The sequence below is a fragment of the Pseudonaja textilis genome, chromosome 1, assembly GCF_049901715.1.
Source record: "Pseudonaja textilis isolate UNSWEBS1 chromosome 1, rPseTex1.2, whole genome shotgun sequence".
NCBI classification, from domain to species: Eukaryota; Metazoa; Chordata; class Lepidosauria; order Squamata; family Elapidae; genus Pseudonaja; species Pseudonaja textilis.
This window is the reverse complement of record NC_141990.1, coordinates 100,085,175-100,102,039: the sequence shown is the minus strand read 5'-3', so window position 1 is coordinate 100,102,039 and position 16,865 is coordinate 100,085,175. Positions and strand designations below refer to the sequence as shown.

General features: G+C 36.0%; 2 protein-coding genes across 4 annotated transcripts in view; one reads left to right on the top strand and one right to left on the bottom strand.

Moving 5' to 3' along the window:
• LOC113455257 (uncharacterized) overlaps nucleotides 1–973 on the top strand; it is a 69,221-nt gene extending 68,248 nt beyond the window's left edge. For 2 of the 3 annotated variants that reach the window (XM_026726530.2, XM_087913226.1), the window contains exon 48: nucleotides 73–973. In XM_026726530.2, the coding sequence (XP_026582315.2) occupies nucleotides 73–183 (111 nt within the window). In that variant the 3' untranslated portion in view covers nucleotides 184–973. The remainder of the gene's footprint in view (nucleotides 1–72) is intronic. The other variant, XR_015739611.1, reaches the window with a different exon arrangement.
• Nucleotides 944–16,387, bottom strand: CD164 (CD164 molecule). The gene is made up of 6 exons (XM_026726628.2): nucleotides 15,882–16,387; nucleotides 11,237–11,320; nucleotides 9,799–9,879; nucleotides 5,423–5,479; nucleotides 4,389–4,475; nucleotides 944–3,701 (listed from the first exon to the last, which is right to left on the bottom strand). Exons 1-6 carry the CDS (start codon nucleotides 15,994–15,996, stop codon nucleotides 3,538–3,540), a joined length of 588 nt encoding a protein of 195 aa, XP_026582413.1. The 5' UTR covers nucleotides 15,997–16,387; the 3' UTR covers nucleotides 944–3,537.
• Between the last annotated feature and the right edge of the window lie 478 nt (nucleotides 16,388–16,865).

Sequence of the window (16,865 nt, the reverse complement as noted above, 5' to 3'; positions counted from 1 at the left end):
ATAGCCATTCCCAAATCTTTGAAATGCTATTCAAAGTGCAAAACATAAAAATAACGAACTTTGTCTTTCCAGGTACCTTCAGGATGGAAAAATAGAATAGTAGACTTTCTATTGCCAGATCTTACCCAAATCTCACATTCTACTTTTCCTGTGCAACAAGAACAAAACCCATCTCAAAAATAAACTGCTACTATTTAGATTTGTCATTGACCAAGAGTGAAAACATTACTGTGCACATCATTGCTGTCAGTAACTGTTAATAAAACTTTTCTTACCATATTTTCTTTAAAGCTTTTGAGTAATACTATGAGAATAAAAGATTTTGGCTTTGTTATGCCATATTGAGATTTCATTGTTGTTCTTTCGAAAGTTACATATTGTCATTGTACAGGTAGTCCTCAATGTATGGCCACAATTGAACCACAAAATTTATATTATTAAGAGAGAAATTTGTTAATGCCCCATTTTACAACTTTTCTCACAACATTTGTTAATCACTGCAGTTCTTAAATTAGTAACATGGTTATTAAGTGAATCTAGTTTCCTCACTGATGTTGTCAGAAGGTTGCAAAATGGGATCACATGACACCGGGACACTGCAACTGTCATAAATTGAGTCAATTGTCAAGCATCTAATGTAAATCACATGTCCATGGGGATACTTCAAGTAAGTGTGAAAAAATTGTCATAAGTCTCTTTTTTCAGTGCTGTTGTAACTTCGAACAGTCACTAAACGAAGTGTTGTAGTCGAAGACTACCTGTATTTAAGGCACATGAATTGTATAAAGCTGTAGTTTCATATTTCTTAAGCAAATGATCTCTTGGGTCCCCTAAATAATCAATGCCTTATAAAAAATACATAGCACTGTTACATGCTGTCAATGTAATGTTTATTAGGTTGTTTATGTAGTCTAGCTCTAAGTAACTGACCTGGACAAAAAAACATTTTAATAAATGATTTATTATTTTGGTATTACAGTTGTAAATGATTTGCATTTCTTCCAATGACAACACCACATATGAAGTACATAATATCTATACATTCCATTCCCTATGCAGTTCATTTGCATATGAGAGTTCTGAGAACAATCCAGATAAAGAATGAAAGTCACAATTTACTATCTAAAGAATTAAGGTCCACATGATCAGTTATTCTATACAGGTGATTGCTTTAAAAACAAACAATATGCTGAATTTCAAACAACCAGCAAAGTGATAAAAATCAATTCATACTAATTCAGAAGTAATGGCATTATACTGAAAACAAAGTTTTATCTATCTAAATCTAGATGGTAAAGAATTTAAATATGGGAATAACAGGGAAGCCCCTTAATGTGTCCACTGTAGTTTGGTACATTACAGATGAAGCTGGTTTAGAAAATCAAATCTACTGTCACTGCATGAAATTATTAAAAATGCCCTTAGTAATTAAACATATAACTTTATGCCACCTAAATAGAAAATATAGATTTCCTGAAAGGTAATACTAACACCTGAATTTTCTAAAATCATTGGAAAAGAGCAATTGCTGAAACTAAGGGGCAGATATATTGATTAAAGTTTATTTCCCTGACATGAGGCCAACATTAAGAAAATTTAAGGCACTTGAAAGAGGGTTCAATGTATTTAGGAATACATGTTTTAATGTCTTTGACAGGTATTCTTGGCTCGTTAACAAAATCATCTCACATTTTGATTTTGGAAGTGCATACTGCACTGTCAGTTTTGAAATATTTTTCCCTTTAAATTTACAAGATAAATATTAACATTCAAGAATTAGGATGGAAGCAAAAAGTAAATAGCTTTTTAGTCTTTATTTATCTAATATTAAGAGTGCATTTTGAAACAGTTCCTTTAGAATTTCATTAGCTTTGTGTTTAAATTTTCAGCTTCTTAGCTTAAATTTATAAAGACCATGGGGAGGTAGTAAAATGACTACCACAAGGCCATTAAATATATACCACCTATTTTGGAAATAACCGAATGGAGTAGTCGGTTCAACTGTCTTACTGACCAGAGCTATTGTCTTTTAGGAGTGCAGTTGTCAGAAGATTCTTTAAAATTACAGTACTTTCTACTAAATATATTTTATGAATTGACTTTCTGGATAATATTAAAGTGAACTTTACTCAAACTGGAAGGATTAAGGAAATTAGAATGATGGTAACATTTTAACAATAAATCTACAGAGTCAATTTTGTCACCAGCATATCAACCACTCCAGTTCCTCTGACTGGAGCTCATCCAGCAGAAGCACTTAACCCTATAAACTGAATTTTGATTATTTCAATTGTATTTATCACATGACTTGCAAAACAAACATTAAGAAGCTATTAAGAGAATAATCAAAATAAAATAACAGTTCAAGTGTTCAATCAAGTTTGTTTCTATCACAATTGTTCTATCACGTAATTTGCTGTATTATGAAACCTATAGGTGGGATATTGCTACGTGGGAATAAAATATTCCAAGATCCACGCAAGACTACAGTACCTTTAAAATATCCATAACGTTGTGAGCACAAACTGTGTTTGCTAAAATTATTATCCTCATATGAAAAGCACAGCATTTTCTAAGGCAGGTAATTTGAAGGCTACAGACAAATGGCTTTAGAAACAGTAAACAAAGCCTGGATACAGCAAATTGAACCCATACTTTGCCACATTTAACAGGCCCACAAAAATCAGTTGGATAAATTGATCACATGTAGCTTACCCAATCTGTTTTCCTCAAAGGATCTAACTCCTCAAAAATATAGATCCAATACATTATATTAACACATATGAAAACAGTTAACAATGTTAGCATATAGTGCTGAGGTTCGTATGTCTAATGGAGAAAACTTGGTGCAAATAAAACGACATTCTTCACTAAACCTCAAAATATAAGATGGCACAACACTTCAATTTGCAATCTGCTAATTAAGGCACTGGTCCTTCTTCCTTATGCACAGGGGAACTTGTATCTTTTGATCATCATTCTTCCTATAGATGCTTACAATAAAAAACAGTCATCCTTATAACATCATATAATATGAAAAAATATGGGCAGTCATATTTGTTAAGAAAAAAAATATCCTAAAAACACCCTACAAATCTCTTCCAATTTCCAAGCTGAACAGATAAAAAGTCATAATTTTCATAGATAATTTTTATGTCTTTTTAATAATGATGCATAGGGATATTGTATCTAAACTTAATTAAGTCACTGTAATTGTAAATTTACCTATCAAGAACATTGCTGCCACTAAATACAATAACTATCAGCAGCTACATTTGGCATATCAAATAATAGATTCTTATAGTAGCAGCTACCAAAAATTTAAGACAGCAAATAAGGGTTCATGCAGAATATTGCTAATATTTCTGTTCAGCAAGACATGATTCACACAACCTTATTCCAAGCATGTTGCAGACCTTTTTTTAAGTCTTGAAAATAGTATCTTGAACTGCTGTATTCCATAAAGAATAAGCATCTTTTGGTGTAGCTAATCATAAATATTGAGCTAATCTATGTCCACTTAAAAAGCAACATTTCCTAGAGAGTGTGATAGTTTTGTTCTTTGGACTTGCAAAATTTATACAGAAAGAAGATAACTGCTTGCAGACCCAGCACAAGTACAATACCACCAATGAAACTGGCTGCATCGAAACTTGCTTTATGATGTGATGGTTTGGTAGTTGGTATTAGAGCTGATGTGCCTGTCAAATAAGAGGATTATAATGATTAGTGATTTGCTCCTGAATTATATTTTCTATGTATTATTTTTCATCATCTAAAAATCAATTCTACAGGTCTGTCTCAATGAAACAGAATTTGAATACACTCTTCAATAGAAGGAAAGTTACAAATTAGTCCTTTATTCTAGATTAGATGCAAAAGGAGGCGAGCTCAATTGCTGCTTAAACTTGTTCAGTACATCCTGTGTGAGGATGCTATAGAGACCACACGTATTTGATTTTTTAAAAAATTAAATGCTAATCTTATAAGATTTAATAATCTTGAAAACTCAAAGAATGATTTAAAAGTGTTATATGATCTGGAAATTAATTGCCGATTCACTCCTCACTTTGCAGTGTAGATATATAGAATCACTGGAATCATTAAAGCTAAGCACAATTACCGCTTCACAAAGAAAAGCTTATGAAGCAACTGAGAAAGGACACTGCTGCTTTATGATTCAGAAGTTTTGTACACCCTTGAAGGGAACATTATTACCCAATTTGACTCTTGTTTTCCAGTATCTGAAAATAGACATGTACTGTTTTATTTCATCCATAGTTCACTTGCCTTTTGCTTTTTCTTATTCACCCAAGAAAAGAACTGTCTTACAAGTAACTTTCAAGACAACAGAGTTCATTATGAATGCCTGTTAAATTAAATTTTACCTGTTTTATCGGTAATAACAGAAGTAGTGGCAAAGGTTGTACTGTTCTTAATAGGACTTCCTGTTGAAGTTGAGTTAATTGTACTACCTGTTATAAAGAAACATTTATATAATTTTATTTGCCTTGAAATATGAATATACATGTATACTTAAAGAATCCTATTTGTGATTCAAAACACTGAACATGACATGTTCCTTTCCTATATTTTGAAGGACTATAAAAATATCAATGAACACAATTCTGAACACAATTTAAAAATCAAATATAAAAGAGGACAATATCATAAATGCTGCCAAAATGTTGATCTTCGGTTGGAGACTGCCAAGAACAAGAATGTAAAACAAGACTCTTTTATTGTTATTGAGATTAGTGGAAGAATGAGATCAGGAAAAGGAGGATATAGCCTGCGTGGTTATTTTACATATTTAGGCAGTGAGGATTTTGGAGAAAATACAGTATATATCTTTTTCTTGTGTCTTTTTGCATTTTCTTGACCAAATAGACAAATATCACTTCATGTGTTACTTCTGTAACTATTATGCATTTAAATACAACTAGATCTCTTTGTTGCTGTGCAAATTAATTGGGTTGAAATGCCTACTTTCAATATTATCACTGTGTAGTTTCAACCAAGGGAAATTTCTAAAAGCAGTCAACTAACAATATTGTAAATGCATCTAAAATTTTATCAGTTATAGAAGAAATTACTCATAAAAAGAGAATGGAAATATAGAAACTGAAATTTTTCTTTAGAAGAAATGCTAAGAAATAGTGATTTATGAATTGTTAATTTTTATATTGTTACTTGAACAATACTAACGCATATTCTCAAAGCAGATTTTGCTTGATCTATAGATTTATCAAATTACTGATATACCTGAGCATAATTACCTGAGCACAAAAGTCACATACGCATGTAAATAAAAAACTTACATGTCTCTTCAGATATTTATTTTACTACAGATTCATTACTGGATAGCATTAAGCTAAAACAATATGTCTGTATTAATGCACATTTTTTTTCTTTTTGTTACCTGTTGGGCTGGTGACTGTGGTGGTAGTACTAGGTGTAGTAGCATTGACAGGAAAAACTAAAAAAACAAAACAAAACATGAAGCATAAAATAGATTTTTAAGAATAATAGTGGCGATATCTAGGTTGAAAATTCTTCTAGGGTTCTTACACACAGATAAATCTTTACTTGAGTAACTTGGTGTTTGGCCTGGCATTTTTTGAAGAAATATGTAACTTTAATAATTACAGAAGTAATTACTTCTTTCATCAGTAATCAGCTGGAATTCATGAGACATCCAAATTCCTTCCTACAGTAATGGACATACAACTTTTCATCTTCATTGGGATTGCCAAGCAACTAAGATTCAAGAAGAGGAAAAATATCTACTGAAGAGGCAGGATTGAAATCTTGTACATGACACTTTATAGGCAATCATCTACCCTAGAGGCTGGGAAATATCATTAGGTTCAGGTGTCTGAACAACTGACAAAACTACTAAATACCCTATTCACTTTCTTTTGACAAGGTTCTTTTTTCAGACTTTTTCCAGTATTTAGAATTAAACTCTTTACCTTTACTAATTAAAAATCCTAACTCTTTGATGTTCTACATCAGGGGTGTCAAATTAGATTTGAGGGCTGCATCAGGGTTGTATTTGACTGGGGGGGGCAGGATAGGCGTGATGAGGATGGGTGTGACCAGCTTGATGTCTGTCATGTTGGGGGTGCCCGCACTGGCCCAAGCGCTCTCAGGCCCCTGAGCTCTGTTTTTGGCTGCGATGGCACCCTGCAACCCTCTGCCAGCGAAAACGGAGCTTGGAAGGCCGTGCCCTCCCAAGCTCTGTTTTTGCTGGCAGAGGTACCGTAGGCTGGTCTTTTGCTGTTTCCAGGGCAGTCCAGAGGCCAGATCTAAACACCCTGCAGACCAGATCCAGCTCTCAGGCCTTGAGTTTGACACCCCTGGTCTACATAGTGATTGTGTCAGGCTCCTGCTAAGTTGATGGAGATTGAATTAGAAGCTCTACATAGGGGTACTGGGCTATTGGGATTTGAAATGGACTGACAGTCACCACCATCTTTGTCACCGGAAGGGTTCTGAATTGGTTGTCAATCCACCATCTTTGTCACCGGAAGGGTTCTGAATTGGTTGTCAATGTTCTATTATCCAAACCTCAGAAATCTCTTATGGGATGAGCAAACTGCAATGCTTGGGCATGGCTAAAAGCCACTGAAGTCAAGACAAGATTCTTTTCAAAAATATTCAGTGATGGAACTCAAAGAGTTCCCATAAAAAACTTCTGACATTTTGTGGTACAGTTCACTCATTTAGTTTTGAAATTGTGTGCCTTCTCATTTTTAATGTACAATGAATGGGTAGTCCTTGACTTACAACATCTTGTTTAGTAACTGTTCAAAGTTACAACAGCATTGAAAAAAATTGAGTTATGACCATTTCCACACTTATGACCATTGTAGGATCAAGTTTTTAAAAAAAATTCACTGATTTTTTTAAAAAACTGATTGCCCACTGATTCATATTTATGACAGTTGCAATGTTCTGGGATCACATGATCATCTTTTGAGGCCTTCGGACAAGAGAAGTCAATGGGGAAGCCAGATTCACTAAATAACTGTGTCAACTGCAGCAATTAATTTAACTGAGGCAGGAAAGATTGTAAAATAGGGAAAAACTCACTTAACAAATGTTTCACTTAGCAACAGAAATTTGGGGCTCAATTGTAATCCTAAATTGAGGAGCACCTGTACAGAATCTCTCATCTTGTGAACCCATGGAAAAACCTAAACAATGTTCAGACTTTAGAAACAAACCTAAGGCACCTCCTCGCTGACGGACTGTAGATCGCGACTCTCTGCAGCTATGGTCCATGCTTTTTCGTTGGAGAGCCCTGATCATTACGATTAGGGGCTGAAGCTGCCTTGGAGGGGCAGCGGAGTAAGGGGAAGCCACAAGCCAGGTTGAGGGGAGCCGCATCTCCACCCCTGGGCTTGGTCTTTTTCCCCCTGAAGTGGTGGTTTAAAATGGCCACCCTGAAGAGGAGGACTCAGCTGGATTAAGATTTGTGCAGGAGGGAAGAAAGAGGTTGATAACATCTGAACTGGGACAACTGGGCAATACAACTAAACAAAAGTACCCCGGGATTAAGGTAACATGGAATTTTTAAGAAAAGAAAAGTGAGCGGCGAAATTACAAAGGGACAGGAAAAAAAATAAGAAAATAATTTTGACAGCTAAGCGGGGCTTCGAACCGGGAAAGGAAGAAGCCGGAACTAAAGATTTAACTAAATTGGACTAAAATATTTCGGCAATAAACAGGCATAAAATAAAGCTGGACTTAAGATTGTCAAAAAATAATAATAATAAAGTTTACAAATTGGAGACTGGACTGTGCTGGAATATTGAGGTTCGAAAAACCCTAAACAAAAAAATAGGGGGAAAAAGTGAAGACTTTTTTGTATAATGGAGAATGCCACTTTTTGACAAAAACTTGAGCTCAAACAAAAGGGAAAGCATCCTGTTTCTGAATGAATTTGTGTGAATATAACACTAAAGAAATATTGAAACAAAGTAAGAACCTTAGAAAGTAAAAGCAGAACCAGAATAAAGAAAAAAGGAAGGAAAGACTGACTGTGGGATTGATTGATGTTTTTGGTATAGACCCTGGGCTGGAATAATTGAGAACTTTAGAAAATTGAAAGAAGAAAGAAGAAAAGTAAAAGTGGGCTTTTTGTGGACTTTAACGATCATAAAATACAAGAGTGTGTAATGATGATATCTCTTCGGGAATTAAAAATGGAACTTAAAAATATGAGAGAATTACTACAGGAAAGAGGCGAATCACTTTGCTTTGTGTTAGAAAAAATGAAAATGGCGATTGAAGAACAAGAAGAAAGAGCTTCAGAGGAGGAGAAGTTGATTCAAGGAGAAGACATTTTAAATAGACAATTAACACAAAGAACACTACAAAGTGGGGAAAGAAGGAAGGTTAAAAATTGAGATTTAAGAAAGCAATCAAAAGGGGGAATACCTGTGAAGTTGGGAAAGGCAGAAAGACCCAGCAGAAAAGGGGAAAGGAAGATATTAAGAAAGAGAGGGATATAAACTGGAATGAGAAAAGATATGGGGAAAAGATGGGGGGGAGAAGCAGTAAGAAACAGGTGCATGAAATAAATACAGAAATAGTAAAACGTTGAAAAGAAATTGTTTTTTTCAGAGATAATGGTTGATGAATTAAAAAGGGGATTCTACAGGGTGATAAGGGGTAATAAGAATATTTCTGCAATTGAAAATATTTAGAAAACAGGGTAATATAGATACTGATAACTTTTATTAAAAATTAAGGGGGGAAAATATGCTGCGGAATCCAAATGAAAAGATGTAATGATTATTATTGTAACTTCTTAAAAATAATGGTTTATTGGGAATCAAGATGAGGGAATAAAGGTATATTTTAATTATTGAGGTGACACACTCAAAGCAGTAAAAGAACCCTATACTTTTTTTTTCTTTAGTGTTAAAATTTGTATTAATCTAAAATTTATAAAAATAATGTGTAATGGAAAGGAAATATGACAGGCTAAAGAACCAACTAAATTAATAAGTTAATATAGACTATTAAAAGCAAGGGGAGACATTGATAACCTTTATATTATATTATTATTATTATTATTATTATTATTAGGCAAACACATATTGTTTATCTTTATTTTTAAAATAAATATTAAAGGATTATATTTGAAATAATTGAAATGAAACAAAAACATGTTTCGATTGAGATTAATAAAAGAGGCTAGAATTAATGTGTCTGTTTCTCTCCTTACTGAAAATTTCAAATGGAAAAGGTAATAATAGAATTAAGTATGCATATATAAATGTATAATTGCTGTCATATTTGTATGTAAAGGTGATGACCTGGAAATATGTTGTCCACTAAAAAGAGATTTTTGTTTTTAATGTGAAAAACTGAATAAAATTTGTTTAAAAAAAAGAAAGAAACAAAACTAAAAGAGGCTATCAGCCTGCTAAAGTTGTATGGTTGCATCGGAAAGATCCAAACTGCATCATATTTTGAAAACACTACAGAGTTCATCCCTTTTTAATAGAGTTCTCAACAGAAATTTGTATTCCATAACAATAGGGAAAACGGATGGACATAAAGAAACACAGAAATAGTAAAATGCAAGGTTTGTCACCAATGGAGAATTTAAAGAAACAAGAATATTTTCAGTTGTCATCTGGTAGCTGCAGTGCAATAAAAGATTAGGTGTTGACCAAACATAATAGGTTTGTCCTGTTTATGAAACTGAATAAAGTTTTCAGGCAGCTTTGGCCCTTAAATAATTATTCTCTTTATCATCATATATGCATCAATACTCACCTGCACATGTCCCATTTTCAGGAATAGCAATACAATCAGGAAATGTACTTGAGGAATTTGTGCACCGAGACTTATTTCCTTCTAGAGAAAAAAACCCCAGGTTTTAATGAATGAAACTTTACAGCATTTGGCTATAATTTTTATTATAAACATTGTTCTATAATGCCCTTAAAAACCCAATAAAGTTCTGATTTAATAAAATATTTAAGGAGAGTCTATTTCTCCCAATGTCTGTTAAATTGCAAATTAGATTTGCGTCTGTTTGTCAAACTGCATAAAATCACAAGTATAATTTTATACATTATTTGTATTATGTGGCATTTACATACTGTTTATATTAATGGTGTTATGAAAGACTCAAAAGAATAAATCTATTATATTATGAATGCTGATAAGGATAGGAAGATATGGAGAGCTGTAGTTAATCCTTACTGACAACTTTGTGTCATCCTGATTTCTGTGTAAAAATTGGAATTTAATTTTTCACTAACCAACTTTGCCTATTTGTCAATAAAAATGCAAGTGATATTGAGGCAGCATATTAAATATGATCTCATTAGATGTAGCATCTTTCCCAAAGATATAGTCCTAACCAGCATGTTATCCTGATGTGTTACTGTGTATACTTAAATTACCCCTAAATAGAGGAGGCCATTTTCTTTGGCTTGGTATATGCCCTTCCTACTAGTCCTGGGAGATGCAAAAATATCCCAGTTGGGCTAAAATTTAGCCCACACAGCAAAGGGGCTATTGGGACACACATTACATTGTTCATTTTACATTCAGATTTGATAATCTCACCTTTAAACACATTTTCTGGTCATTCTGATCTAACACACAACTTCTATTTTTAGATATTCATGAATGTTACTCGAAATGCAGCTAAATTCTGATTGATTTTGCAGCTGCTGATTGATTTGACGAGTTATATTTTTTATATAGATGTGAACTGTTTTATATTACAGTATTGATTATTATGTGCTGGTCTTTAGGCCAAATAAACATATTTTATTTTCAAAATGTTTACTAAGACTAGATTTAGTTTTAAAGAACAACAACACAAATCCTGGCCTTACTTTTTATTTACTATTTCTTTCCTCTTCTTTGTACTTTCTATAAGGTTGCTTAGCCCAAAAGAAACTGGTGGGCTGTCTGTCTTTTAGTTATTAGATTGCTTAGAAGGTATCTCTTTTTTTTAATACTAGCCTAAATACCAACATATAACTTGAGGGGCAAAATACATGATTAGGTTCTCTTATCAAATTACATGAATCTCTGAAGCTGCGTATATGTAGCAATGACAGATATATGTTTATATACGTTTTGGTTGTGAAGAACCAAACCTTACAATGTTTAATCTTACAATGTGTGCAAAAACTAATAAAGTCAGAAAAACAAAAGTAATAAATCAGAAATATTTCAAAGTAGTACAATTTACCAGTGCATTGAAGCCATGTGCAATTCAGTTGAGATGATTCAATAGCAATGCAGGAACTACAATTTGTATGTCTTTCACAGCCAACTAGAACAGAAAACAAATTGTAAAAAGAAAAGCTAGTTAACAATAGACAGAAAATAGAAATGTAGAAAATAGAAAAGACAACAAACACTTTAAACTTAAAGGCTTTGATATATCATTGATGACTAAAGATACTTGCATGATAGATACTTTATATGTGAACTAAAATCCAGAAATAATTGTAATAGTCTTCATTTTTAAGTGGAAAATTAACAAAGGGGAGGAAGGAGTAGACAAAGCTTTGGACACTATGAATTATTTGTATTTAGAGTTTGGTTCTTCAGCAACTACTTTTGTTAACTGTTCATGCTTATACTTTTCAGAGGACCGTTATTGTTCTATGTACAATCCTTGTTTTATTGATTGAATGTAATATTCTAATTTTCTGAGATTGTGGTTTTGGGGTTTTCATGAGCTGTAAGCCATAATCATCACAATTATGACAAATCACGGCTTGAACTATCTTGCTTTGCATGTAATGAATCTATCTCATATATTAGTTTCACCTTTTAAGTTGCATTACTGAAATAAATGAACTTTTGCACGATATTCTAATTTTTCGAGTTTCATCTGTAGGATGTCTGCTACAATACTCATGCCAAATAGTTTGGTACAGTTTAGGGCCCATTAAAAAGTCAATATGGTACAGTAAGGAGGTCTTCCAAATGTCACCCAATGGAGTTTTTTTAAATAGCAAGGGGCATATTGCAATCTGTCCCAAAGAATGACTAAAACTCTCAGTAACACATAAAAAATCCATAAGAAACCTTGAAGGTAAATTGCTTGTGTTTATTACAATTCAACCTCTGTACTGATGCAAATCCAGATGTGGAACCATCCAGAACACCATCCTCATCCCACTTTGGATGAGTTTCAGTAGTGAGGCCCAAGATGAGCGTGGTATGTGTTTGATCTATTAATTGTGTATTCAACTTTTATAATTACAGATAATCCTTAACTTACAATAGTTTATTTAGTAACTGTTTGAAATTACAATGGCACTGAAAAAAGTGACATATATTTTTTTCACACTTGCAACCATTGCAGCATCCGCATGGTCAAGTGATCAAAATTCAGATGCTTGAGAAATGACTCACTTTTATGACCATTGTAGTATCCCGGGTTCATGGAACCACCTTTTGCAATCTTCTGACAAGCAAAGTCAATAGGAAAACCAGATTCACTTAACTGTGTTACTAATTTAACAAGTGCAATAATTGACTTAACTGTGGCAAGAAAGGTCATAACATGGAACAAAATTCACTTAACAAATGTCTCACTTAGCAACAAACATTTTGGGCTCAATTGTGGTTATAAGTTGAGGACTATCTGTACTGGCTTATTAAATTAGCAGGAGGGGCTGGTTAAGGCCATCAATGCTTCAGTGAGAAAGGGAGTGGTTCCATCCTTCTTTGTTCTCTATTTCTATAACTCTATTGGTCTTCTAGGACTTCTTAGTATCTTTCAATACCATTGTTTATGGTGTTTTCTTGATCAGGCAGTCTAAGTTGGGCAATGGGGGAAATATTCTATAGTGGTTTTGAAAAGCCTTTTTCATAAGGCAGAATTACTGTTTCTTAACTGTTCTTGTACATGACAACTGAGCTACAGAGTCCCTGGGGTTTCATATTATTTCCCTATGCTTTTTAACATATATGTAAATAAAAATGCTGAGCAGTCATCCACAGATGTGGGCTGAGATGCCCTCAACATACTGTTTTTACGTATCTCTACCTCTTCTTATCTAACGAATGAGACAACTGGCATTCTAAACCAGTTCTTGGGCAAGGTAAGGGACAGGATGGAGGCCAATAAATACTTAATGGTAGCAGAGATTGCCTTTCATCAGTTTCAGGTGATTTACAAATTATGAGCTTACCGAGACAGTCTTACAACAGTACTGTATCCATCTGGTAACTTCCTGGGTGGATTATTGCAATGTATTGTACATGGGACTCTCTTCAAAAGCATTCTGACAATTTCAACTGTTTAAAATCTATATTAGTTACTGTTCCATTTCCAAACCTGATTCAAAGTGATAGATTTCACCTTTAAAGTCCTCAAAATCTTAGGATCAGGTTGCCTGAAGGAACACCTTCTTTCATATGTATCTATCCAGACCTCACTATCATCTAACAAGAGGTGATGTGGATCACTAAGAGAAAAAGCCTTCTCTGTGGTAACCATCATTTACGGAATGCCCTGCCCAGAGAAACCACAAGAACTTTTCAGCACTAGGTAAAGACCTTATTTTCCTTAATAATTTTGAAATACAGGTAGTTCTTAATTTACAACAATTCATTTAGTGACCATTCAGAGTATGATGCCACTGAAAAAGTGACTTATAATTGTTCTTCACACTTATGACCATTGCAGCATGGTGCCTCATGGTCATGTGATCAAAATTTGGGCATTTGGCAACTGGCATGCATTTATGACAGCTGCTGTACTCTGGGGGTCATGTGATCACGATTTTCAACTTTCTCAGTAGGCTTCCAACAAACAAAGTCAATGGTGGAAGCCAGATTCATTTAACAATCACATTATTCACTTAACTGCAGTGATTTATTTAATAACTGTAGCAAAAAAGTCATAAAATAGGACAAAACTCCCTTAAACAAATGCCTTGCTCAGGCTTAAAAAATTACGTAATAGTTCTAATAACACAATTCATTATTACAAATATAGACAAGGAATAAGAATCTTTGCAAAACACAATAATTTCCAAAGTGCTGATAACGAGAAATAAGGTATTAACATGATTATAAGAACTCTGTAATTCTTTGTTTGCAATTGTTAGAAAAACTTGTTTCAATTAGAATGTTACATTTATACTAAAACAAAATACTAATACAGTATTGGCATTCTGAGGACTTTTTATTCCTATATCATTTCATTGCCAAAACTTTAGTTCAACATTTATGAGTCTTCCTTTTTGTCCTACAAGCCAGCAACTCTGGTACAATCGATCTTAGAAACAGAAAACTGTCAGCAGAAAGACCTGGTGGTCCTTCTAGTACACCCTTTGAGTTTTGTTTTCTTCATTTATTTACTATTTTTAATTATTTGGATTATTTTTAATTTTTATGTTGCCCTGCCTCTCCAGTTCCCAACTCAGTAAGTTTATCAGTTTACAGTGTTAAGTACACAATCCAACCCCTGGCAAAAAAAAGTCTTGCAGATTAATCTGGACCCTAACCTTGTAGCGAAAAATCATTTGTCCCTTATTTTTGTCTTCTGGCAGACAGAACTCAAACTATAATTCGAGCTTTTTCTTCCTCCAGATTGAATCTCACTGACAAACCTACCTAATATTGCATCTGGTTACCATCGAAGAACAAGTACATAAATCAGTTTAAAGCTAAGGGCAAAACCTGCCTCTTTCTTCGGCTAGGTAGAGCCCATATTATTCGCCTTCATTACAAAACCAAATTCTGCTACTTCCGGCTCTAATTTGTCCCCCTTCGATTCGCCTTGCTAAAGTCGACCTTGCCGGCGAGCAGAAGAAACTCAAAAGGGTATGAGGATGATCTGCCTCCATCTCGCAAGGGCTCAAATCCACCTGGCGTTTCTTCCACCTCTCCGCCGTCCATTTAAATCCCCGACAAACCGAAAAGCAGCCGCGGGGCTTCTTTATCCAGCAAGCGAAAAACAGCGGCCGTGACTGTCGTTTAAAACCGTCTCTGCTGTTCAAAGGGCTTTTTTCCCCCTCTTCTTGCTGTGAAATTCGGTCGCTTTTGCGGGCAGACCAAAGGAAACCACTGGGCGTCCGACAATCCAGCTGAGGGTGGTTGCAAGGCGGGCGGCGGGATCGCCCCCAAGGACTTTTTTCTTCTTCTGGGATATATCGATCCGCATAGAGCTGGGAGGGACCTCGGAGATCTTCTAGTCCAGCCCTTTCTGCTCAAGCAGGAGCCTCTATGGCATTTCAGACGAAGTGGCAATCCAGTCTCTTAAAAACATCCAGTGAGGGAGTACCCACAAGTTTCTTCTTATATCCCGGGTTTTTGTTTTTGGTCTTGCCTTCTTGACCTCTCTCTCTCTCTCTCTCTCTCTCTCTGTGTGTGTGTGTGTGTGTGTGTGTGTGTGTGTGTGTGTGTGTGTGTGTGTGCGTGTGTGTGAGAGAGAGAGCGCATGCGTTGCAAGTATATATTTATGTATGTATATAGCCATGTATTGTGTGTTTGGGTATATATACACTTTGTCTTGGGAGCAGGCAACAGAATTTCATTTTGAAGTTGGGCCGGTGTGCTCGCAAAAAAAAACAAAAAAGAACAATAAACTTGTCTTCTGGGACTTTATCTTCCGCCTTCGGCGATCCCGAAGACGTTCCTCGGGCCACTCGCTTCTCCCTCCCCCCACCCCACCTCCCTGCGGCCACGACTCTGGCAGCCGGTTCGCCAACTCGAAACGCGCCCGAAGGTGCTGAAGGAAGAGCCGCAGCGCCCGCCTCCCTTTCTTTTTCTCACGCCTCGGGACCCGCGGCAGGCCGGGGCCCTCCCGCCTCAAGTCAAGCCCAGGCGTTTCCAGCGCGCTCCCCCCGCCCCTCAAACCCCTTCCTTACCTTCTTCGACAGCTGCTTTGCTCTGCGGAATAAGGCAAGAGGCGAGAACCACCGTCAGGAGCAGCGACCAAGCCAGGGTATCCCACAAGTAGCGCTGGCGGCTGTAACGGTTCATGTCGGCAAACGGTGGAGAAAACTGAGGCTACCCCTCCCCTCCCAGAAGAGCGTCGTGCGTTCCAGGTGGCCCTTTAACGCCCGTCTCGCGCCCAACGGCTCCCCTTCCCGGACCGTATTGCCCTCTGCAATCACGTCAGGCGGCCGTTGAACGGACGACGGAACGAGGAGACCAAGGGCGGCGGCCTCGCTTACACCTTCCAGCGTGAAACAGTTTTCAAACACTCCTCCCCTTCCCCCCCCCTCCCCATTTTATTGCGTTGGATCGGCCCCTCCCACGGCTGAATAGGTACGTTCTCGTCACGTGACCGACGCTTAGCCCGGGATTCGAGGGTGGGAAGCGCTGCGGCCGCTCTAGGCCCGCACGTTAGAGTCCCTTCTCTCATAGATCTGGAGACGCAATCGGCGAGGGAGTGATGTCATGCGATGATCTGCAGCCGCAAAGTTGGCAAGTGTGGATTTTCGGGTCTGGGTTGGTACTTCCATAGCACTTTTTTTTTTTCTTAAAACCGTGGCGATCAAATGTATTTTTTTAAAAAAAAGGAAAAAAAAGTTTTTGGATATGCGCGAAAATTGTTTTTGGAATTTAGGACTCGCAACCCACCCTGCATATAGATATGACTTGGAAGATAAATTGTCGGTCAAAATGAACATAATCTCCCACCAGAGACGTTCGGGCATCTTTGGTCCTTCTTTGGCGTCTAATAAATTACATTTTATTTCTCACTCTTCCAAAAATTCGGTATTACTATACACAAAATGAAACAGTACAGGTAGTCTTTGGCTTGCAACAGTTCATTTAGTGACCATGCAAAGTTACAACGGTGCTGAAAAAAAGGGACTTATGACCATTTGTCTGAGTTACAACCT